Source organism: Anopheles moucheti, chromosome 3, assembly GCF_943734755.1.
Source record: "Anopheles moucheti chromosome 3, idAnoMoucSN_F20_07, whole genome shotgun sequence".
Taxonomy (NCBI): domain Eukaryota; kingdom Metazoa; phylum Arthropoda; class Insecta; order Diptera; family Culicidae; genus Anopheles; species Anopheles moucheti.
In genome coordinates, this window is record NC_069141.1 from 16,038,449 (window position 1) to 16,064,249 (window position 25,801).

Below are 25,801 nucleotides of genomic sequence, written 5' to 3' on the forward strand. Positions count from 1 at the left end.
TATTATCCTCCGCTGGTAAAAGAGTAAAGCTTTCACTGGGGGCTTTTATTTTGAACCACGTATAGTTTGTTAACACTTTTTACTTCATGTTATTGTTCTCTGTACTTATCGTTTTCTGATTAAAATCAAAAGCATTATTAATTTAATTGGGGGTTTTCCATGCGCAATGTTTTTCTTCAATTTTCATGGACGGTAGACATGAATCTAATCAGAAGACCGCTGATAATGATAATGCTGTCACAACATTCTTTGAGTAATTAGTATAACCAAGTAGCTTCTGATATCGTATTTATATTACCATTTCATCTCACATTTGCAAGTTGTCGTTTTACAAAGTATTTTTTGTTTGGAATAATTCGTCTTTGTGGCGCTTCGAACTTAAACAAGCTCGTATTTCTTTTACATTTCGATATGCTGGGATAAACTTAAATGTGTTTTAAGGTTCTTACTATAGCATAGACACTTAAACGTCTTGTATCATCTCGGCTAGAACTATTTAACTCCAAAAACTAATAAATAAGCCTGAAAAGTCATATGTTGTTAATGATTGACCGATGCGTATCTGGTTGCATTTGGTCCTGCTGCAATGGGTGCAATCGTTTGTGGTAAGTGTTGCTCCTTGCTGCTGCATCGCCGCTGTCTTTTTACGCTACGGTTCAGTTTCTTCTACACTTGCTCCGGATGACATGTTTTTTTTTTCGGGGGTTCGTTTTTTTTTCGGCGCTGGAAAGTGTACGTTTGCGTGAATACTTACGACACCACCCAGCTACAGCTCACATCCGCTTCGGCTTCGGAGGTGTTCCAGTTGGAGTGTCTTTTTACCGTGTGTGTAACCCACAGTACCGAGGTTGCCTTGCGTCACCATATCCGTCAGTCGCAGTCACTCGAAGCCTCCGAAATTACACCCCGCGGTCTACGGTTTCCGCTGAAACCGTTCTTGGTGGCTTTTACAGCAGACGTGTATTTTCGTTTTCTTCTTTCGACCAAATCGGTTCTGCCCCTACGTCAACGCAGCGAGAAGTGACCTGGTACACGGGTGAAACGTGACTCTTTAGGGCTACATGGTTCGCTTCCCTTCAAGGAGTTCCTTGAGCATGTGTGTGTGTGTGTGTGTCTGTGTGTAAGATTCTATGGCTTTTACCAAATAAATCACTTGTCTATACCACGGACACTTGTACGGTCTCCGAAACTCTGGGACCGGTGGGATGGGTGGAGAGTATCGATCGCTGGACGATAGTCTCTCCAGATCGGAGATCTTTCGGACCGATCGATTCCTATGCGCCGCCTGGGACTGTAATCTTGCACCGCTCCGCGTTATGCTGGCATTTCTGAGCTGAGGTTTTTGCCTTTTTATTGCACAAAGGTTTGCTTTCATCTTGACGAAACGCTGCGGTTCGCTCGCGTAAGCCAGCAGAAGGTTGTTTTGTTTTTTGTGTCTTCCTTCGGTAAGATAATCTTTCATCGTCTTCCCGGGACTGGGAAGAGACGTTGATGTCCGGAGGTATTCCCCGGGCTTCTCGACGACACTGCTGGTAGGTAGTCTGTATCGAAAAGGTTTGCTGGTGTTGTGTGCGTGAACTGTAGCGACGGGTGTTTGTGTCTTGCACCATCCAGCCCACTTGCCCAGATCGGTTCCCTGGCCGTTTCTGGTCGGTTCTGTTAGCTTTCATCAATTTCTCTTCCCAATAATTTGGTATTCCAGCTGCAGATCCATCCATCCATCCATCCATTTTGACGATTCTTTCCCATTTTACTGAAGATTTTCTTTTCTTTGTGTGCTTCCAGCTCTCTTTCTCTCATTCCCGGTCTATGCTTGCTCTCTTGCTGCGGCTGGCTGACACGCAAACCAACCCAAAAGATTCCAATTCCGTGCCGGGTGGATGGATCGCGCGGAGCGAAACGAAAGAAAAGCCGTTCTATAATTTCACATCAGTTTCGGTGAGGTTAAAAACGTAAGAACCTCACCGTAGTCCGTTGTGCCGTTGGATGGTACGAAGAATAAATAAAATCACCCGAAACGGCCTGGAAGCGAGACCGCGGGTTTGGTGTGCGGGCCTCGGCGTCCGTCCGCTCCGGAGAGGCATAAACTTCGAACACGAGCAGGCGAAAAACCGGCATAAATTGCGTCGTTAGGAGCTAACGTGAACTTCAAAGTTATTACGCAGCGTGGTAAGTATATACGCACGGTTTGAGGTAAACAGAATGATGTTTTTTTTTTCTCTTCTGTTGTTGTAGTTTTGTATGTACGCTCCAACATCCATCTACGTTCTTTTTTGTTTTGTATTTTGCACAGACCTTTGAAAGTTTTAAGTGTGTTGGGTAAAAGCAACAAATTTTGTTTCTAGACAAGCCTGGTCGTTTACATTAATTAAGTTTTAATTGGAAGGTACATAATGTTCGCACAATCGAATTAATGTTTGGAACAGCACCTTAGAAAATGGGATAGGTTGGGCATTGAAGAAACAGACCCCCGACTGAACAGCTCTCACCAAACTTGGAAGTTGGAAGATAAAGTATTTTTCATTTTGAAGATATCTACTCCTTAGGGGTTGAAGTTTATTTTCGAAAATATTCCTCAGAATTCTTGGCCAAACTGGTGATAAACAAGCAAAAAAGCATAAATTGTGTACTATTTGAAAAGTACCGAACGATTCCATTCGCTTCGTATATACGTTGCTAAGTAGGCACTGTGAAATTGCGAAGAATTGACAGCTTGGCTAACGAAGGAGTGACAGTTTTATTTGCTGCTAAAATGCTTAACATAATTTCCCGCACTTGACTCTTTGAACTATGCTGAAATGCATGCAGCATTGTGTTTCATTTGCCCAACAGATTTACTGCTGCCTAGTCAAGGCAAATAGCTGCTCGTCGATACACAGTCTGCGGCACGTTTTACGATGCGCAACAAATTTCGCTTACTTTACGGATATCTAAGAACACGGTCAGCACTCAGACATCGGCCATAAAAATACACACACACACACATGGGCACATTTGCACAAGAGCATACTGAAGAGCATAGCATCCACCCACAGGGAGGAAACTCCAAGTGGTTCATGATCCAGCACAACTAGATTCGCGGCAACGGCTTTCAATGTTTCAATGTTGCGGCCTCTCCGCGTGTACCGAACAAAGCAGCATACTTTCTATGGCAATCCGAACGCAGCGAATCCATTAGCCTTAGTTGTTGCGCCAGTTGCATACGCCCAACCACATCGCCCAACCTGATTGTGGTGCCGGCTGGTTGTGCCGCGGGAGAGAAACTAGATTGGACCGGCGCACGAGATGATGAACACACGGCCCCGGATCTTCCTTGTTGCCTTTCGGTTCGATCGGGCATCTGACAACTGAAACCCGCTTTTTAGACCCTTTCTCCGGACGGGTAAGGCGAAGCAAAAAAAAAAAACAACCCCCAACGCCCATCGATATCATCAATCTTGTCGCCAAAGAGGCGGCGGCATCGGGGCACACATTATTATTGCGGTGTTTCCAAGCGATGCTTCTGTGTGATGCTGGGTTGTGGCACCGGTGTATAATTTCTCCGACGAACTAAATCATAAAATCCCGCTGTTCTGATGCCTTGCAGGGGTGTATAGGGCCGGGGTCTGGATCCTGTTTGTGCAGATAATAAATCTTCTATTGAACCACTCTCATGCTTAATCCGATCGACGCCCGGTGGGACCACAAAGCGGCAAGAAGAAGGGACCTTTTGTAAGTAAATCACCTTTTCGTCACCTTTGCCACCTGGCACTAAGAGAGGGGGGGAGGCCTTCTCACGTACCTTCTATCCTGTGGTGGTCGCACTGCAACCCTCTCGCGATCAGATAAGAAAATCAAACGAAAACAGCTTTTTTTGTGGGTCAAGCTCAAACAAAATAGAAAGCATCGTACGATGGGTGGGTCGCTCGATTGGTTCTTCACGGCGGTTCGGTTTATTACGGGGTGTACACACCGATTAACCCACCTTCATTCGCACATCATCCTCCGGTAACTTCGGTACGTTGGTACACAAATCAATAAACAAACTGATTAGCGTTAATCAACAGTTGCAGCACCGCAACGGAGTAGTAAGGGAGGTGTTTTGAGACCATGATGGTGTGTGGTGGTCATTCCTTGACGAAGCTGACTCTTGCTGAATGTCGAATGTAGGGTCGACCGGTGGTGCATTGGTAGCGGTGCCGGTCTTCACACGATAGGACCGATCCAAATTCCCATCTGGACCTATCCTCCGTAGCAAAGGACTGGCTATTCGGCTACGTGGTAGCATTAAGTCTAGTAAGCCAGAAATGGCAGGCATGATCTTCAGAAGGTACAGAGAGAGCGAGAGCATGGTGATTTTATGTAGGTAATTTTCCCTTAGATACAGGACTGAATAGAATTTCCTGAGGCCATCGTTCTATGTCAGAAAAGCTCAAGAAATATGTTTTGATATGTTTATGTCTCGTTTACTTATTTTGAACTTCGGCAAGAGTTTTCTAAACTTCTCATGTTCCCGTGGAGCCTGGATAATGATCAAGGACTCTCTTTCGGTTGAATCACTTCACATCTTCTAGGCCGTTCTAAAACTCTTTAACCTGTGCTTTAAGGTTTTTTTTACAATAAGGCTGTACAGGCTAGGTCGTCCGGTGTCATTCTAATGACATGCCCAACCAACCAAGTTCTGACGAGTTTAATTCGCTCGTATAGCTCGTCTTTATAGAGGATTTTTAAGTGACTTTTTAGTCATACTTCAGACCATCATCCTCTCAAATGCTTTAGAGATGTCGATTTGATGTGGATTCTGTATAATCCCAGCATCGATCGTCACAACAGGTATTTTGAGTGAAGAAGCTCATTCATCTCTATTTGGTAATGTAAAAATTGGGGACAAAATACTAATTGGTAGTAAAACATTTTTATACCAAATTGCTTTTCCAAAGCTAATAGCATTAAAGCTAATTAGTTTCGTGTTATCGACCTAAGGCGTCTTCTGAGTAATACGGTTAATACCGTCAAGTTGAATTATCAAAGAATTAACTCGTGTTCTGTTTGATCAATCGTAAACATTAAACAAAGAAAGTTTCATCAGTTTTAAGCTATTGGTATTCGTGTATTATTGCTTCTTCAGTGTTGCTGACACTTTGTAAAGCGTTCGAACGATTGGAAGTATTGATTTGCTGCCAACGACTCTGTGCCCTTCATACCACCATTTTGATTATCGTTCCACCGAGCTTGATTGAATTGATGATTTGCAGAATCATACCTAAAGTCCTTTCGGCTGCTTGGATCCGAAGGGATCCGGCTGAAGCGGATGTAGTGTGGAGTGCGAATCACGTAACCAATCCCCGATGAGAGGGCTACCGTGCACGTTCGGTAGGTAAGAGGTGGCGTAGTGTGGTCCCAATAAACCAAGTCATACTGTCACAACGCCAATTGCCACAAAAGGTTTCGAAAGGGGATCGGGGGCGGTGGCCGGGAATGTGTGAATTACCTTGATAATATGCAACAATTTAGCACTCTGTCCTCTTGGAGCTGTTTTTTTCTTCATCCGAATAGCGCAAAAAGCTTTTGTTGGTAACCCATACTGGTGGCTTCTTTTGCCTGAAGGTGATCGAAAAGCAGTGCGCCGCGTATTGGTTGTGGAAACCGTTTTTGCTTGCCTGCGTCCCACGTCAACCACACGCAAACTGACAGTTTCCGCTGGCAGACATCTGGACAAAACCCGTACAGTGAAGATAAGGGTGTCCTCGCTCGCCGGTAGTAGCTTTCTTGCCACTTCGGTGAAGTTCATGATTGTGCAAGAGGCCTTGCTCGGCGCATACACGGTCCCCGTCGTCGTACCCGTGGACCGTTTATCTCGCAACGGTAATCGAAAACTTTCTCCCGAAAGGGGCGCTCTCGGCCAAAACTTTCCTGCGTGAAATTTATTCAAATAGCTGTTGTGCTTTACAATGAACGATATATATATTTTTTTTATTCGGTGCAAAATATGTTTTAAACGTTGAATAACCACTGCTAGGAAAGGTTGAATGATCTCTGTTGGTACAGGGAAAGGATGGATGATGGAAACAGAATTGCACTTAGGTTCGAAGGAATGAAAGAAAGGAGTCGAGCGAATCGATTTATTTTATGATTGGGATTAACTAAAAAGATCACAATTTCATAGAAAAAAAATCCATTTTGAAAGGGTAGGTTGTTTTTTTTTAATAAAAAACATTTGTTAAGTAGTCTAACTACTTTTTTTTACTACTAATATTTATTACCTAACGAGCTGCTTGTCGCAATAGAAAGTGCTCTCCTGCGAAAGTGTAATAAAATTAAAAAAGGCTCATAAACTCTTTACTGCTAGCATGCGTGGGAACGTCATGGGGCGGGGGAGGTGCTGCCAAGTAGCGAAATCTACTGAATGCAAATGCACTGTGCAATTCACCAGATTGGCATCGGAGCGTCGGACCGTAGGCAGCTAATCTGAAATCTAGCTTTGGCCGTCAAGCACACCGAGTGCAGGCGGGTTTGTTGTTCTGGTTTTGTTTCACCCAGCACTTTCCCGGTTGTATAAAGGCGATTTGCATTAGCGATACAAACAATTTATCTGGCTGTGTGAATAGGCAGGCAAAATGTGTGTAGTGCAACAGAAATGTGGACGTGAGTGCATACGCCAAAATATTGCCTCTCTTTGCAATATTTCGAACGATGGTTCTACTCATTATAGGAACAAATTCGCTTCTGATGTTAATTAATATTATATTATACATTATAATAAAGTTAATATAATTTTTGCTTTATATAATAAATTTTCGACTATATATTGGCTGAGGAGACTACAAATTTCTCAAGGCATTTTCTTCTTGTCTTTTGTCTTATCCTGGGATTGCTCAAAAATAACATAAAATAGTCAAAATATCATTACTTTTTTGTATACATTAGTGTGGTCTTTGGAAAAGGGTATAATTATAAGGTTACTAAAATGAAGTACAAGCATATTCAGAATTTTGCAATAATCGTCAATATTTAAATGGCTTTCGCAGCTGTGTAAATTAGTAAAAGCAAAGGAAAACTTTAAAAAGGCATCAACGTTAGCTAACTTAATTAAACAACACATCATTAAATCTATTAATCTGTCCCGACTTCCCACACTGTTTTCAATTGTGCTAGATCTCTTACTACTGCAGGTCTAGCGGCGGGCGCGCACTCCCTGGGGCCCCGGTTATCCCAGTGCTGTTCGTGCTTGATTAACCGCGCTAGAAATACATCGCTACACCGTTGCATATCGCAGCGCTTAACTCAATAGAGCTTATTGATTTTAATTCTGAACTTTGCACGATCCATTACCCTGGTCCACGGAACACGCGAATGTGATGGGCACTGCCGGAGGGGATCTATGTTTTCCCTTCCACCCTACCCCCGCTGCCTCTTAATTCGATGGGAACAAAACCGTGCCTACGGTAAATCCAATCGAGACCTGGCAATCGCCAACAATTGGATTGCGAATGCAATTTCGTGAGTGCATGATGCAGTTACCGGCTGCACTGCTTAGGCCGGGGGGGTACCCTGACACACACACACACACACACCGTACGGCATGTGCGTCGGATACATCGCTATGTTCTGTCTGTTTGTCTGTCTGTCTGCCTGTCTGCTCCGGACAGGCTGTGTTCGGTCTGTGTTTGTCTGTCGACAGAATTGGGATTTGGGGTGCTGAAAGTCACAAAAAGACATCCATTCGGTGGCGTAGTTGTAGTAGTATCAGGACGAAGTTGAACCATTTTGGCAGTATGTGCGAAATCTGAAACTGATTCTTGCCTTCTCAGGTGTGTAAGTGTGTGCCCCAGACGTAGCAGCAAGCATACTATGTGGAGGGAGTCCGCAAAAGCATGGACACCCGGTCGCTTGACACTTCACCTTGAGGCGTACCGTGGGTTCCGTCGAGTGGTTCGTCGTGCGTTTACCAACAAAGACGAGGGTGGCAGACAAGTCCGGTGTTGTTTGACTTAACGGTACACTGGAACACGTGGGTCATCCATACTGAACTGTTCCGGTGCTCTATGTTGAAGGCACAATCGGCACAGTCGGACCGATTCATTGAGATTTTTGCCGGCACCACAATACCTGCGCGAACGCTCGCAAACTGGGAAGAATTGCGATTTTACTTCCGTGGCTCGCGCAACGTGAACCGGAACAAATCGTGAAGGTTATGCTGATGATTGTCGTCACTGCGGAAGATCTTAAGCAGAGTGTAATCGTATAATTATCATCGTTTGGGCATTATTAGTGAGTGGCAAGAAGTTATTGACATCCAAATGGCAAAGATGTCTTTGGAAATAATTCAACCAACAAGAATAAAGAAACTTTTCTTCACACTTGACAACAGAAATGTCAAAATAAAAACGCTTATCTAATTTGTCCTACAAAAAGTTCCTCGGGTTTTGCATGCACCACATAAGTAAGACGCCACTGTGTCATGCTGACATGTCATAGCTATCAATATTCAACATGATTTTTCTGCATATCAAACTCCGTTTCGTTGTTTTTTTTTTTGTTTTGCGCTCGTTTCACTACGCCTTTCGCCTGTACGAAAGTAATGCATCGACATCAGTTGCGGCAATCGGCTCGATGGCCTCGTCAATCTTTGCCGACTGCATTTATCAGCATCGTTTGCTGCAACGTTGCTGTTGTTAGCGGAGAGAGGATGCCAGCTTTTGCCATCGTTTGCACAAAAGTCACAAAAGGTCGTGTACTGGAAAAGAGCGATAAGGACACGATGCAAACACACCACACCAGGCGAGATCGAGACGCTGTGAATCTCGATCCCTGTTGTGGGCAGCGTACTTAGTGGAGCGCTGTAGATGATGGGTTTGATTGGCGGTCCTTGATGGGCGCAATGTTCGTGCGTCTGTGGTGGTGTCTGATTGTACCAGAAGCATGCTACAATGTTGGCACAACCTCTTTTTTTTTGTGTGTGTTGCAAGAAGACACTATCATCATCTCACTAAATCGTCATGTGGCTAAAATTGGACGTTCATCAGCCTCTGAGTGAGGGGGGGACGGTGTGGTGCAGAAGTCTTGTTGTTATTCAGAGTTGCGTAAGGTCGAAAAGAAAATTTAGTCATGCAAAGAAATAGATGTTCAATTTCTAGAAGTATTTTAAACTCTCAAGCATGACTGGTTTCCATGGTTACATCTTAGTCTTGCAGGGATAAATAGTCTCTTCGGGTAATCCGCATATCGAAGTGGCAGATGTAAACCCATCAGTGTTGTAGGATTTGCTAGAAATAATTAAGCTGGAAAATGCAAAGATAGCTAAATTGATTGCTGTCGTACAAAGGTACACTTCACCGAGCAACAGTCTCCAGATCGTTCCGAGATTGTGTTGCACGATTTCCGTCCGGTCTGATATGTCTTGCCCAATTCTTCCAACATGATGCGACAGTCCGACATTAGCTTAGGCTAATTTACCTTCGCCCTGGAGTAAAATTGAGGCCAACAGCACTCTTCTACCTTTTTGCTGCTGCCAGAACACCTTTCAAACACGACGATGCTCAGTTGAGTGAACTCCGCGGCGGCTTTGGTTCGGTCTCACGATGTGACGCTGACAAAGTGAAAGAGGCTCTGCCCCAGTTGGAGCTTTCTAACGTTGCTGTGTGTGTTTGTGAGTGTTTTTTTTTCTTTCGAAACATCGAATCACTCGAAAAGGGCGGAAAGCAAGGAAGGAAGGTTTTTTGATAGATTGTGCCAGTGCATATGCAAACCCGGAGTGGGCCGGAAAGCTAAACGAGCTCTCGCCCTAGACCAAAACACCCCGTGGCGCTATGGAGTTTTGGTGCCTTCTTTTTGCTCTTTCTTCCCCTTTTCCACCTATTAGGGTTCCCTTCCCTTTGCCTTCGGGGTACCAGCAAACCACCACCAAGGCGAACCGATGGCTCAATCGCGCGCGCACCAACCGTTCCGCCATTCGTGTGTCAGCTTTTAGCGAGGTTAATGTATTCCTGTCGCGCTCTGCTTTCGCATTCAAAATCAACACCCGATCGTTTGCTCCACCGGCAGAAAGCCGATTGAACAATGGTCGATCTATTGGGCGAGCTGGTTTTTGTTCCAATCCGGGGCCGCTGCTGCTGCTGCTGCCGGGAGCATTATTTTATAGCCCTTGTTCTTCGTGTTCCCGTTTGCTGTTACGGTCGTCTTTCTTGATTTATTTCGCAACAATTGACTCAACAGAGGATGTCCTCGTATGCTGATGTATGTTGTAGCTTATCTGCTTACTTTCGCTGTATGTTTGACTACGTTTGTTTGTTTGTTTTTTTTTTCATTCGTTCGTTCGTTGTCGGTCTAGTGTGTTGCCTTTGCTGCGTGTTGCTGTTATTGTTTTACATTTTTATTGTCTTTTTTTTCCACATCGTTTTGCTGTTGTTTGGTTCAACTTCTTCTTTATTCGTTCTTACTTACATTAATTTACACATTTTCTGTTCTGTTCTGTTCTTTTATGTTCTAAAGTCATTTTGTTATTGTTTGTGCTTTGATGTTTCTTGCATCAATGTAAGTATCTTTTTGGATATTTTAAATCAAAGTTTCACAATTTTAAAAGTTTAATTAACTTAGCCGAAAGGAAAGTAATAATCATTACACTAGCCAACACATATTAGGAACTACAAATGACGGTAAACAATGATGTTTGTGTCCATATGATTATACGCAACAAAACGCATTTGTAACGTTCAGTCATTTGCTTCTTTTTAAAGACATGAGGTCGAGACCTTAGGCGATAGGCCCATCCATACCGAATATGCTAACCCGATCGCACCCTGTTTAAGGTTCTCCATGGCTATGCCGAATAGGGGCCTGATCACCAAACGTAGCGCTTCTAGTACAACGCGTGCAACGTGACTATTGTAGAATATGTTGAATGTGTGTTGTTGCACTCTCTCTCTCTCTCTCTCTCTCTCTCTCTCTCTCTCTCTCTCTCTGTCCTCCCCCAAAACCCTTGCTGCCCTCGAACGGCAGATTTCTTCATCGCGTTGCAGAATTTGCAAGTCCTATGGATGGGTTGATGGCTTGCAGTCTCGACGCTCGGAGATGAAATTGAAATGGATAAATTCCAATTCCACCGTTTGCACAATGATGGCGTCGTCGTCGCACCGGTAAGCACACCGAAGCTTATGGGTGAATGCGTTAGTCCGAACATGAATTAATGAACGCGGATGGTCACCGTGTTGTGAAACAATATTTTATTCATACAACGTACCGTCGATGAACTCTGCCGTATGCGAGGGGCTCCAAAAACGCACCTAAATCCCCCACCTTCGAGAGTGCGAGAGTAGCGCGATGCTGCCATCTGGTGAGTTGGCCGAGCGCACCAAATTTGCCACCATTTAAATATGTTGACAATAACATCGCAGATCGCAGATTTTTTTTCCCGCAGCACTGTGACACTGTGCATTCGAACGGTAGTAGGCTGTGGAGAAAATGCAAAATGGCCGTAATTTAGTGCACATTCAAATTGTCACCTAAAGCGGCCAATGGTAATGTACTGACGAATGCCATTTTTTGGCGCACACAGTTTGTCAGTGTGGCTTTTGGGTTATACAAAAAAAAATACTCGGTTTGAGTTAGTGCATTGTTTTCATTGTTTGAAGCACGCCAGAGAGAAAGGTGTTTGAACGAGCCACATTACACATTCGCCCTGTGGAAAAGGAAAACTTCTCTTACATTGTTTGTAAATCGTTTCATTGTTGCTATGGGTGGATGTGTATTTCATGAACTACTAAAGCTACTTAGAAGAAGGATGTTTTTTATATGCTTTTTTATATTTCTTCTAGTTACTTTAGCATGAGTTTTATACGTTATATATTTTTTTTCAATAACATTAATATTTAATATGAATTTTTACAAATGGCCCCATTTTGTGGAATGGATTTGTTATTCCATGTTATCGTACTTCAACAATCAAACTATAATAAACATTGTTCAGATCGATTATTAGCGAAATAATTGTGCGAAGTAGAACATCGACAAAACGGTGCACCAAACGCATTTATTAAGCCCCACTCATCTGAATTGCGAATTGTCCTATTTCGTCCGAGCGGCACGGAAAAATTGATTTGCATGTTGTGCTAAAGAGAATTTCAATGTTCATGCTAATTCCGATGAATGTTATCGAAAACCGCTCATCTGCATGCACTGCGGCCATTCAAAACACTTACGAAAATATGCAAAAAAGCGGCACAGTGCTGCTGTGTGTGGAGAGTTTTGGGTAACAACAACCACCTTTGAGTTGGGATGGGTGTAATCTGTGTTTTAGGGTGGGAATATTGTAGCGTTGTCTTATTGGGTTATTAAAGTACAATTTGTAATGTTAAATTATTATTGTTTCTTCGTATAATAACGTTATTTGAGATGTTCATGTTTAAGAGATTTTTTTTAAAGGTCTATTTTATTGTACAAGTCAATGTACAGGCAGTCTCCGAGATACGCTAGTGTAGCAAACAGCGATAACCCGAGAAAAATCCGCATCGAAGTCGAAACCTGGTGCAATTTCTTTTAAAATCACTGAGTCGACTTCCTTCTCTACACTTAATTTATTTAGCAAACAGACAAATTTTGGAAAGAATACATTAAAATAAATTTAAAAAAATGGTATATATATAACAAGGCAAGGTATGTTCGACCAATGTTTCTCCTTTTTGCTTAGATTTTGTGCTATAAACTATTTCAGCGGTAAAATTTCCAAAAATTGCGAATCTTGGAAACTGTCCGTACACTAATTTTTATATGTGTATATGCATAAACAATTTCGAACTTCGAACTGGTGGATTACGTTAAATGTTAAAGAATAAACTTGCAAATTGGTATGATTTGAATGACACGTTCAAGTAAAATGTTTGGTAGTTCTAGTGTTAACAACACCCCTTCTTAGCATGGAGTTCCTCTAGAAGCGTAGAAAACCAATGAATTCTTAAAATGAGTTGCCTAGAATGGCAAGATATAATAATAAACATTAACAAAAAAAACATCATTTTGTTACTGTAGACCGACCGGGTAGGTGAACGCACCTAGCGGCGTTATTATTGGTTTTGAAACAGGCATTCTATGGCCTCCCAGCAGCGACTTGATTTAGCACTACAAATGTATTCACTTTTTTAGCCTTCCTTTAACCTTCGATTGACTGTTCAGTTGCCGAAATGTAACGAACGCATTAATATGTTTCCCGAATGCGGCACAAGATGCGGCTAAGCTATCGAAGCAGGCGTTCGTTTGCCGTTACTAGACGCGAGACGTGTGCAGTACCGGTTCACGATTAGTTTATTGAACCCAAAACGCGTAGAACAGAAGCGAAAAAAAACCCCTGGGTGGATGGTGCATATGGAGCATTACAGAGCAACCACACCACCCCTAAGTACCACTAAGGGTCGGCCCAAAGGCCACGCCAGGTATTAGTGTCATATTTCGTGCGCCCTGCAGCAGGATTCAGCAGCATGCACATCAGACTCAGTTATTGATTTGTTCCACGTTTCAGCCCCCCCCCCGCCAGATTAGCAAAAGAGGGGGATGAGGTAGTAACCACCAACACGTGAGACAAATCAAAGGGTCCTGCGTACCGTGCCCATCATGTGTGTTGGCTCGTTTGATTACTGTTTTTTTTTTATCGCGCGATCCAGTGTACGTGGCTTAAGGTTTAAGGCGAGATCGCTAATGCTGGTGCTGCTACGGTCGGCCTGGGGCCAAATCAACGTTTCGACGATTAGTAGCAAAACGGACTGACATTTATGGCCTCCGCAGCTCACGTGCCATTTCCACGCAACGGTGTGTGGTCACCATCTTGCTGCTGTTGCAGTGGCTCCTATTGTGGCGTAGAACCCGGTGGTGGTGGTCCGGTATATGAGCGGGTGTTTGTGACTGTAAATAGTAAAACGCGTTCAATCGAGTACCGATTGTGTCCCACAATCGATGACGTCGGTACACTGGTGTCTTTTTTTTCTCGACTGTTTGACGCACTACACCGATGACTGTTAGGCAAGGCACATGTGTTGCATGTTGTCATCGGAGGGAAAGCTAAATGTGATCGTCTGGTCAAGCGTGTGACATATTTTGTAATGTGTGTAAGGCTTAAATTGGCATTCACATTTCGCTGTACTCACGTGTGGCATTTTGTGGCAAGGGCCGGCGTTACGAAGAACCTAAACGAAGCATAATCGATGGGAAAGAAACTGTTTTTCTTTCGCTTCGGTCACTTACTGTCTGTCGAAACGGCCACATATGTAATACAGATTTGAGTCAAGCAGTCTTTACGGTATTCTGTTTTGTTCATTCTTTCAGTATTTTTAGATATTGAAGTAAGGAAACTTTAGAATCCGTTTGGTTGGAAATCACATCGATCAAGTGGCGACCCAAACGAAATGAGGTTGATTTTCGACATTTTCCATGTGTTTTCCGAGACTTTTAACTGAAATTTCAAATATTTTCAGACGAGTGTTTGCCTTGAGTAGTTGGAAAACTGTTAGTTTATCGCCATAAATATTTCCCTTCAGGTAACGCCACAATAAGTCTTCTTTGGTCAAATCTTGAGAATAAGTTGCGATTATTGATTGATTTTTTTTTTTGAAAGGTATAATACACGACACGATCCTCAATATTTGGCATTAATGAGTAGGATATCCCACTAGAATTTGTTGAATGTCTTCCATGTCAGTACCTACTGACACTATTGCCTTCAAACTGTCTTATACGCTGTTTATTCCAAGTTACCGAAGATCCTGTACTGTATGAAAATGCCATCATAGGTCGAACAGTCCTCAGAATATGTGTAATATGGCCATGATACTCACTTCGATACTTTGGGCAGTGTTGCATTGTGAAAGTTTTAGTCAACTAATGTTCCTGAAGCAGTCAGACTAGACGACTGGAATACCCACACATATATTGTTTAGTTGAATGTATCTTCTACGTTCCGTGAGCTCATACACCTAAAAATATATGATGAAGTGGTGCTTAATTACGCAAGAAGCAATGTTTCTAAATTTGACTGTTCATAATATAAATCGTAAGTGAAATTTTATTGTACTTTTTTCGCTTTGTTTCAACAACGGGGGTTTGACCATGCACAAAGACCCAATACGGCCAAAAAACCATTCACACTTTTGCACATTTTGCGGCCCCCCTTTGTTTGGCGTGAATTGGCGCATCACTAATCCACCGATTGTGCGCCCCCAAAGGGTCACCTCCGGGCTTTGTGTGTGGTGCTTCACCATTTTATTGCACGATCTTCACGGGATGTTTGCTGTTATTGTTTGTGTTTATTTGTTTACCAACCTTTTTTGTTGTTGCACCATGTTCCGCACCTTTCATCCGTTTGATGCTATCCCGCCGTTAAATATATGTGTTGGCAAACTTGCAGATATTCTTATCGTTCCTCTTTCATTAGTCAATGCGTGTTCTGTTTTTTTTTCTGCATTGTGTTGGAGTGTACTCTAGCGTACGAGAAAAAAAAAACTTCATCTCCACCACTAAATGGATCATGAGAATGGGTGTGTTTGGGGGTGAGGGAGAAGGAATGTTGGAGTTCGCTTAACTTTCCCTCAAACGAGCATTGAACGCATCGGCGAAAGATAGGCATCATGCTGCCATCATCATCATCATCATCACCAGCAACATCTCCAGCCCATACAAAAACCTCCATCCGGCCATGTTTAACTCATTAGGCGGCACATATACTTATGGCCGTGAAGCGTGTCGTGCATATTTTGCTATTCAAATTTCAGCCGCCCAACATATAACCCAATCGACGCCACATTCGCATTCGGTTGCATTCGTCTGCAGTACGTTTGCAAGGTACGGTGCACCGGTGTCTTGTATTTGGGGCGTTTTGGTTCGCGCTCACCCATTTACGGGTTTTGCAAACGAACTTTTGGTTGACTGCGCTTAATTCTTTACAGCAGAATATGTGTCTAATGTTGTGTTAAATTTACTGTTGCTTAATTTATCTTTGCTTTATGCAGAGCTTACTTAAGGTTCCATATTACCAGTAAACGTTCCACAAACGCACTCCTTTCAAAAATTGTGATTCAAGATTATTTGAAGATTGCAACTCCCGACATCAGGCCAAAGGCCAAGCTACTAAATATTAATTTGTAGCTAACAAATATTTGGATCATTCTTCCAGTAGCCGAAATAATGTGACGAGTCCTTTATAATAATTGCCAAAGATGTCCAAGAATTCAAATTTTCTAAAATGTATTTTCAGCATTCAAGGTGCTGTTAAACTACTTGTCTTTTTGTTCGACTACTAAGGAGATAGAGAATTGTTACTAACTCCCATAAAATAAGACTTGAAACCAAGGGCCAGGACATTTTATCTGGCCCGATTGGAAATTCTGAAAGACATCTATCCTTTACCTATTACAGGGTTTTCGGTGATTATACTGACAAGTTCAATGAGATGTTGTTTTGTTCGGCAAGTTATTGAATTGTACAGAAGATTGCGTTGACATGTGCGGCAGAACTATTGAGCAATGCTGCTGGCAACACTGCTGCTGGCAAAGTGCACAGCGAATAGCAACGCTGTCAAATCCATAGCAACCGCGTTGTCAGCAACAACTTTCTCCGGTCACTCAATATAGTTCTACCAAACTAATCTGTACAATTCGATAATTTTCTGAACAAGTCAATTATATGCCAGAATAAAACAACATCTCGCTGAACTTGTCAATATAATCCGCGAAAACCCTGTAATGTACCAATTGAAATTGTCTTACTGAGAACAAAAATGCCTTTGTGATTTTCTTTGTTTATTACTACCCCATCATGTGCTGTTCCATGTGCAACTTACGTATAATGTGCGCTTCATTACTGAAAGACAGCAATAATAAGCGCAACAAAACCAAAACAATCCCTTGGGCAAGATGATGCTGCTTGTCCCGCGGGCCGATTATTGAAGTAATGAAGCGTACCCTTTCACCGCTTCAGGATTGACGTGCGTGGCTGATAAGGACATCAAATAGATCGAGTACTGACTGCTGCGATTAAAACAACATTAAATGCAAACTCTCTCGTTCAACCTTTCCATCTCGTCTCGCCGGGGAGAAAATCATCTGTTTAGTGACGACATCTTGCCGCAAAACGAAATCCACGCGTTCGCCACTGAAAGAAAGTCATTGTTCGGCGAACGAAACGGATGTCCATGACGCTGATGTGCAGTGGCGGCAGTGGTAGAAGGTCTCCCGGAACAGATCTATCCCACTGCGTCAGAGCAGAAGTTGCATCTGGACAACTCGGAAAGGAAATGGAGCAGAATGAGCGGCTCTTTCCACTTGCTGGCCCTCCCTTCCCTTCCTTCCTCTCCGCAGTATGGCAAGGCGATGACGTAGATAGTATTAACCGATCCGGATACGGTGCAAAATTGTGTTGCCTTCCAACACCACCGTACACACCCTGCTGCGTCCGGATAAACTATTTGCCAGCAGTTCTCCTTTATCTCACGTGCATCCGCCATCGCTTCCTCGTGATACACCTGTCCGATCATTAATTTTCAAAGGAAAGAAAAAAAGCTACACACTCAAACACGCCGCTGACGTAGCAGTGCGTTGGTGCGAAGTTTGTACGTTCTTGGTTTGTTTTAGCGCCTTTGCGCCATTGGCCTTTAGTGGTACCGCGTCACGTTAGGCAATGTTTGAAGTTGATCCAGTTGCCCTACGGCTCTGGTCTCAGTCCGTGCGAATGATGCAATGCACGACGTTGCACGTTTGAAAGTGTACAGCACAAGTGAGGAAGCAAAAGTCTGTTCCATTCTTGAAACTACTAGCAGCGAAGTTTGTTCGGTGCGCGCTGTGGGGTGCGTTTGTTGCGAAAAGTGCGTGCGTGAAGTGGAGTGCAAAATCCTTTTTCCAATATCAATTGTCTTCCGGTGTTGCGGTGTAACTACACGGTATCTTCCACGAGTCGAGGGACGTTCTTCAAGGGAGTGAATCAGGAAATATCGTTAAACTTCCTCATCGTGTGAAGCTGTTCGGGAAGAAGTTCCACCGGTTGATGACATTGATATGCGCGTGCCGTGAAGTCTATTGCGCGTACACAGGTACGTGACGTGGTGGTGGACGTCGCGGTGTCTTGCTGGCTAGTATCGAGCTCTTCCAAGGTTTCGCTGTGGAAGGTGCACTGTTTTGCGTTGCGTGTTGTGCGTTGGTGTACAATGCGGTCCGAAGGTTCGATTCTATTGTGTATAACGGCGCTATACACGATTCTAATTGTCTTACTGATGACGTCAATAACTACGCAGTGTAGGGCGTATAGATCGATCGCCTTTAACCACCCGGGGTGGTGAGAGTAAAGATTGTTACAACAGGACCTTTATCGATTCAACGGGGTGTGTATGAGGTGCTCCTGAAATCCTGAAACTGCTCCATTCTGGAGTTTCCCTGGCTGAACGTTACTGTTACCGTACGGCACGAGATACCGTTCGGATACGATCAATAGTTGGTAATTACAGTCTAATATTATAGCCTACCTGTAATCATCACCTCTCTCATGTAATACGATTCTATCGAATGGTCCACCGTACCCTCAATTAAGAGTCATATGTTGCATTTATCGATTTTTTTTTTGTTTTTCGATTCTACGCTTAACTAACGTTAGCTGTTCGAGGGCCATTTTCATTTAGCAGTAACGTGGGTAATTTTCCAAAAAATTTTCCCCAACCTCATCTGCGCATTCGAATCATCCTAGAACGGCATTCGGGCACATGTAGGATGCTATATGCCTTCCGTTGTGATTTTTTCCCCCACCTTCATCGGCTCTGTGCTGCTCTACTTGAAAAACAGCGCACCGTCCGTGTTGTGCCGTGATGGGGTTGATTTTTTTTTCTTTGCTTACGCCTTGAGAGTACTCTGTGAGAGCTGGGTTCGTGTTTTTTTTTTGCTTTTCATTTGTAGAGCATCAGAGGCAAACTGTATGCACCGGTACTCGGGACCGAGATACAGCTTTAATGATCGTTATTGATCTCAATTTGCAATTAGTAGCACCTTCCAGCCTCGCGGTATGGAAAAGTGTTGTGTTGCGAACGGATTGGTTCGCGATGGTTCGGTGCTGTTATTTTTCGAAGGTCTAAAATTTAAGCAGCTAACGCAGTTATGTGTACAGTGATGTGCATTTTTTTGCGTTTAGCTTTTAGATTATTTTTTGGAATTCTTTTGAAATATATCTTCTATTATCGAAAATAAAACATCTAGTTAAAAAAGTATATTAGAAAATAAAATATGAAATGCTATTTTATATACATGGAAATATGAATTGAGTTTTACAAAATGCTATAAAACACAAATAATAAGATATATAAATAAATATTTAAAATAATACAACATAAGAAAGTAGTATTGATAAACGAATTTCATATAGACCAGATCAAGAAAAAGATAACCTTTTATAAGGAAAAAGAATAAAATAAGATAAATTAGTTGTAAAAACACTTAAAATTAGACAAAAATATGAAAACATGCTTGATTATATAGGAAAAAAGAAGACTTTATTTAATATGAACAAAAAAAAACGGATAATATGTATTCTAATCAGATTAAATTAAATATTACAGTACAGACAAGTTAAGGGGAATATATGTAATAATATATGGTGAATAATTATTTCACACTTGCTATTAATCCCACGGTATGCAATTAATGCCATGCACTGTACCCACCATGTTCTGTTCGCTGGTCAATGCCGATCTGCGGTACACTCGATCGCAACCGATCAGCGTCGAGGGCTATTCGAGGGTTGTAATTGAATTATGAAGCAGTCGAAATCTAATTTCTTGCCGCAACAATTAATCAATGTTAGGCGCACCACCACGCAACCACGGTTCTGCGCACATTAATGATCACGGTATGGAGTGAAGAAACACGAAGATACTGGAGGAAAAGCTCAACAGCTTTAAATAGGATGCAAAAATTTTCCTCCGTTGAGTTGAGTGCAGTATGGTAAGCGTACTTTTTTTTTTGGAGGCTACGACACGGAATGGTCATAATGCTTTTGACGGTGGTCGCGCGGTTTTTTTTCTCGCGCACAGAGGGGACGATTAGTGGTTTAACACCGTTAATTGTGCCACACGACCTGAATACGGACAAAAGGGGCAGCGCGAGATGATGATGATGGTGGTGGTAGTCAACAGCGCGTCCATCATCATCATCATCATGCACAACAGGGGGTCCGTCCACCATTTAGAATACGCTGGGGCACACTCATCCGGTCGGTTTGGCATTGCAGCGGTTTTAGCGAATGGAGCTGTTCTACTTTTCCCATTTGTCGAGTAATTTTCCTCCGCAGTGTGGATCAAGGCAGATCGTACTTGAAAATCGTCATTTAGAATACGACATGGTTAAGATTGCTGTTCTGGTCTTGATCTATCGATGTTGTGCTAGGTTTGTCTAGCTTCTTCCGTGTTCCATATGAGGTATGGTTTAGTCGAGCTCTACTGTTTAACACTGACAACACTAAACCTTATAATATATTCTTAATTCAAGCCAATCACTGTTTGACGATTTATTTGGAACTCACTGGTGTCTTTTTTAGCAATGCTTGGTCCTCGTTTGTATTTCTTCGCTCTTTCGAATAAATTATAAACCATCTTTAATTCGTATATCTTCCAATGGTGTAGTACATCAATGCTCCAGTATGGAAACCTCATTCATTAAACAAGAAATTTGCATCTTATGTGGCATAGATCCCAAGCTGAAATCGACAAATATTCTCCATTCTCCAACAAGATCTCCCAGCACATCGTCCAGCCCAAAGTTTCCCAGATCGATCATGTTGAACTTTTCCACGTGCTGGAATGGAGCAAAAGAAAAGGAATGCTTAAAACTTACCGCAATCTTGCAACTGGAAACTGCCCAAAACTTACCCCCTGTTTATAAGGACAGCTTGTTTGGTTCATATGTCGCGTAATCGGATACCACATTTCAGTGCTGGCGTGCATCGCCATGCAAAGATTAAACACATGTTTCGAGTACGGTGTCGGAACCCATTCACCGTGGTCCAGCTTATTGGTGTAGACCGATACCTTTAAAGAGAAGTATGGTGAATACGGTGCCCCTGTTATGCCACCCAATTCTAACTTACACCCCACGGTGGTTTAACGTTTTGGGTAAATTTCAGCTCGCCATTTATAACGAGCTTTTCGTCCTCCGAGAGAAATACCTGCAGCTTTGAGAAATCCAACGGGAATGGGGCGGGTTTGTTCGGGTTGGCGCAAGGTTTGTACAGCTTATTGACCTCCACCACAAAAACACTCTGTAATCTCATTCAAGGAGGGTAAAGAGCGGTACCGCAGTTAAAGAATTAAAGGTTAAAAAGTGACCAAACTCCTCACTGCTGCTTGTGGGACAAAATGTGACCATACCTTGGCAATGTTGATCAGAACCGTAAGCCACAGAATGCGGTACCACCACATGTTTGCACTAGAAACATCCGTCTGCCGCGATGGCCGGATGTGCTGAAGCAAGTACTTAGGCAAGTGGCCATCGCGTGCTATTCGCCAGTTTTCGATAGCAATCGGGGTACATGCATGTTGTACAGCATACCGGCAGCAGTTAGTCGTGATAGATGCGTCGCATTTATTAACAAAGTTTCATTTGCTTTCACAAATAACTTTCGATTGTTAGCTTGGAAAAAAACAAACAAACTGTATCGAAATTCGACAATACGACGCGTGCATAATATCATTTGTTGGCAAAATGATGATGGCGTGTGATGGGGGAGTTGGATCTGTTTTTTAAATGTACTAGATAACGTAGAAATGTACGGTTTACTTCCTGTATTTGTTTTGCATTGTGGAGAAGTACTTCATGTGTTAGGAAAACAGCATCACGGATCCTAATATGGATTTAAACTCCGAGAGACTTCTAAAGTTGAGGCCCATAAGTCAGTACTTAGCAGAGATCCACATCCAAGATCCGAAGAACGCAAGATTAATCGAGTAGTAGATTAAATGATTTACATTTGCCACCTAATTTTTCATTCTTTTATCTCTCTTCTTGTCGTAACGACCTTCTAGATCGTGCCTGGTGCCATTTCTGGTTTACTAGACTTAAAGCTACCACGTAGCCAGATAGTCAGTCCTTGCTATGGGAGATTGGTCTGGATGGGATTTTGGACTAGTCCTGTCGTGTGAAGACCAACGGCTGCCCCTTTTATTAGCTTTAGTTCTTAAACTCTTTTTTATTTCATTGTGTTAGATATCATCATTCGTCTATTATCACCGGAGTCTTTGTGGAGAAATATTTTTATTGATTAGGGCACTACTCGCTATCAGCTAAGATTGACAACACTCTAGATTTTGTCATTTTCTCATATAGCGGCCTGATATACGTTTAATCCGCTAATCGGATCTTTATAAAGCAGCGATGAATTGCATCCTTGAGCGATCTTTGAGGGAATAACCATTCGCGCCCACCGATAAGACAGTACTCTGCGATACTGTGCGTACACAGTCGATCAATACCACCGCCATTGAGGTATCGTAGTGGCCATTGTTGATTTAGTGAGTCAGCTAATAAAACCTTCCCCATGCCACGAACACTGGCACAGGTTTGGAGGGTGTAGTTGCGTCCATTTCTACGCTTTAGCGCGCCATTAGTCAGTACACAGGGTGGTGGTACTTACCCGAAGGTGGCAAGTGGTTTTAGTGAATCAATGCGCACATTGAGTCATATGATCTACATTTCGTATCTCATACAGCGCGATATGCAGCAGGTCGAAAACATTTTCACGTGTTTCTTTTGTTTTGGTTAAGGTGTGGACCTTTTTAACTGTTGTCAGTCGTGCGGGAATTTGATGACGAAGTGTAAATTCTCTAGTAAGAAGAATCGCCATCCAGGGGTTGGTTAGCTCTTGTTAGCTCTCTTTTTTTTTCTTTGAGGACATTTTGTGCTTGTGTTTGTTCATACTATCTCGCCTGTGTTGGAATATGGGACTTTCTTATCTCGCTGTTGTCATCAAACCAACCGTTCGAATCCCGAATATTGTTTGTCCAGGGTTATTACCACCACCCTATCGGACACCCATACCGGTAAACTTACCACACGTTTCCGATTGCAGCACATTTACAGATATCGCGACAGCAGCTAGTTGTCTCTCCGTTTGGGGTGTGGAGTCCGCTACAATACGGCCGACCGACTAGGGGTCGTGCACTTCCATCGATTGGTGTGAATAAAACATGAATCTCGTCAGTGACATCGGTGCGTCGTTCGATACGGTTGGTACCGCCGCACAATCCACGTTCGATCATTACTTCCTGAGCTGATGGAGGAGGTCTGCTGAAAGGGAGCGAAACCAGCCAACGCGGACATTAGCTGGTGCCAAGCCGGTCTAGGCCAACAATAGCTAGGAGTGAGACAGTTCGGACAGGATAGTTCCGTCGGTGGATAGGAAGCACCTGGTGGTACTACAGATCATCTCCTCCTCGCTCTCTGGCTGTGGCTCTCCGATCACAACAAATCATGGGTAAAATAAATGCTAGCCATAGCAGCTATTGTTACGATAGCATGCTGAAGCGGTCCGACGACAAGTATCTACGGAGCTGCAGCAAAGTCGAGCCGATCGAGTACGATGACGATGACGATGATGACGACGAGGACGACAGGGCACCGGATCATGTTGCGTGGCGGGCAGAAAAACTTGACGACCAGCGCAACAACACCACGTCCGGTTCGTCGGATGACGAGCAGGAAGCACGCACCATCCGCCGCTATGTGCCGGAAGTTCTGGAGCGAATCGACGAGAATCGGTTGGTTTATCGGGCGGAAGGTAACGCCAACATTGTGCTCTCCCTGTCGGACAACAAGCATGTGCTGCGGATGCGCAAATCGAATGTCGAAACGCGTCCGGGTAAAGGTAATTGATCATTAATTGTTTGTTGCCCTGTGCATCGGCTAAAGTGTCTGTTCGGTCCCATTACAGGTGACTCTAACGTTGATCTGCGACGGTTCGTCAAATATTCGAAGGTCATCGCGAATCAGTTTTCCGAATGCTACGTGCCAGCACCGAAGCTGGCCCATCTGAATACCTGCAACCTGCAGGTGTTTAATGAGCGGCTGCGATATTTACGTCCCGGTAAGATAGTAGAAGCAGCGGTGGAAGCAGAATAATATAAATCACACCGAACTCTAATGCGCTAACAAATTTACTTTCGATTTCAGCCATGAGGCTCGGCAAGGAAATACGTGAGCTTGATGGCATACTCTACCCGGACGTGGCATTCCTGCCGAAGTGGCTGTATCCAGCGCGAGTGCGGGACATCAGTCAGGTGGGTACAATTTTACCGATTCTTTTTCTCCGGTTAATGGAGAAAGAATTTCTCAGCATTCCTTGGAATGCGGCCTTCCTGCCACCCGGGCAAAATGTCCTAGAATGGGTGATAATTTACTCGATTTACCCGTCGGTTTGATTAAATTGCTCCACAGTCCTTTTTACTTCGGTCAACGACGTAAATATCTCAATTTCTCGTAGGACATTGTCTTCTTCGAACGTTTTCGTTAAACATTCCTTATTGTAGGACGCTCTGGGGGTCAAATTTAACTGTTTGATTGGTATTTGCACGAGGATTAGAGTGTAATCTCATCCAAGTAATCATAGATGGAGTCACACGGGAGTACTCTGAATGCAATAATTTAAATTATTACCCCTTTTGTTGACCCTCCGCAGGACCCTAAAATCTCTTCCAATCCACCAACCCACTACCAGACGTACTGCGTCGAAATCAAACCGAAGCAAGGCTGGCTGGCGTACGAATTCTGTGATAATATTCCCCTTCCGGAGTTGACCAACGGTGGGGACCTTCGGAAGTGCCGTTATTGTTTGCATCAATATTTAAAGGTAAATGAACGAACGATGGGAGCATGGAAGGACTGTCCCGGACCCAGGGTCACACATTCTAACTTATTTTCTCGCGCTGTTTACTTGTAGCTCCAAAAGAAATCGATAGCCAAAATTAGTAAATACTGTCCCTTGGATCTCTACTCTGGGTAAGTACGAATAGCAGTCGGTAGACTGGCTTTCTTTCACGAATCTTCCGAACGGCAAGGGAGTTGTCCGATCTCAAGGCTCTTGTGCTGTGTATTTTTGCAACCGAAACCACGCGTACAAACTAGCAACGTTCGCGGGTTTTCTGTTTTCGCATTCAGAGTCATCCCGACCGGGGGTGACCAAAAATAGCGATCGATAGCGAACGGCTTCTCGATGTTTTGTTGCTTCTTCTCGCGCGCGCACTGGCTGTTAGTTAGTGTTTGCTGTCACAAGAAGCGTTCGCGCGTCAAATCCGTACGCGGCAACAGGTTTTATCGATGGTTTTCTGCATCGGAACGGTATTTTCTCGGGTGTCACACACCACAGTAGGACAAATCCGCCGTCCGTTCGGTCGGTCATGTATCGGGTGCTGCTCCGTACCGTGGTGTTTACCGTGGGGGCCTTAAAATAAGAACGGTTTTGATTATCGGGTACCAGTTTCGCGTATACCACGGTGACGTGGACACACACGACAAAAGCGGGTATATTTCAACCGATCGAACGTTTGCCACCGTTCAAGGCGAACGAGCGACCGGATCGGTACGATCCGGTTATGGGAGATTAATCTTCATTTTCGTTACGAATTTGCACCACGAAATTCCCCACGGCGCGCCTGTGCCGAGGTTTTTGGGAATGGTGACGCAGATTTCGACCATTTTCTTTATGACGCCACACTGCTGCTTTTTTGCGCTACTCGCGTCAGGGAATGTCACCCCAAAATTACCGGCAGGTGGCATTAGTCATTATGTCCACCTTCTACCACCTACGAATCCAAAAACCC

At 43.5% G+C, this 25,801-nt stretch overlaps 2 protein-coding genes across 3 annotated transcripts in view; one reads left to right on the forward strand and one right to left on the reverse strand.

The window, feature by feature from the left end:
* Window positions 1–25,801, forward strand: part of LOC128300725 (inositol-pentakisphosphate 2-kinase) — a 55,693-nt gene that overhangs the window by 24,599 nt on the left and 5,293 nt on the right. For both annotated transcript variants that reach the window (XM_053036894.1, XM_053036895.1), the window contains exons 2-7: window positions 1,786–2,169; window positions 23,056–23,850; window positions 23,917–24,069; window positions 24,156–24,262; window positions 24,661–24,831; window positions 24,922–24,980. In XM_053036894.1, coding sequence (XP_052892854.1) covers window positions 23,457–23,850; window positions 23,917–24,069; window positions 24,156–24,262; window positions 24,661–24,831; window positions 24,922–24,980 — 884 coding nt within the window. In that variant the 5' untranslated portion in view covers window positions 1,786–2,169; window positions 23,056–23,456. The remainder of the gene's footprint in view (window positions 1–1,785; window positions 2,170–23,055; window positions 23,851–23,916; window positions 24,070–24,155; window positions 24,263–24,660; window positions 24,832–24,921; window positions 24,981–25,801) is intronic.
* Window positions 20,619–22,468, reverse strand: LOC128300540 (uncharacterized). The gene is made up of 5 exons (XM_053036640.1): window positions 22,426–22,468; window positions 21,359–21,486; window positions 21,079–21,249; window positions 20,861–21,019; window positions 20,619–20,786 (listed from the first exon to the last, which is right to left on the reverse strand). Exons 1-5 carry the CDS (start codon window positions 22,466–22,468, stop codon window positions 20,619–20,621), a joined length of 669 nt encoding a protein of 222 aa, XP_052892600.1.

What these genes read in the sequence shown, in the direction of transcription:
- LOC128300540 (XM_053036640.1), bottom strand. Translation starts at nt 22,468, where the DNA reads ATGGCGGTGGTATTGATCGACTGTGTACGCACAGTATCGCAGA. An exon ending in TTCTGATCAACATTGCCAAG is followed by an intron (nt 21,250 to 21,358) that starts GTATGGTCACAT and finishes ATGAGATTACAG; the next exon opens with AGTGTTTTTGTGGTGGAGGT. An exon ending in ACGTTAAACCACCGTGGGGT is followed by an intron (nt 21,020 to 21,078) that starts GTAAGTTAGAAT and finishes TTCTCTTTAAAG; the next exon opens with GTATCGGTCTACACCAATAA.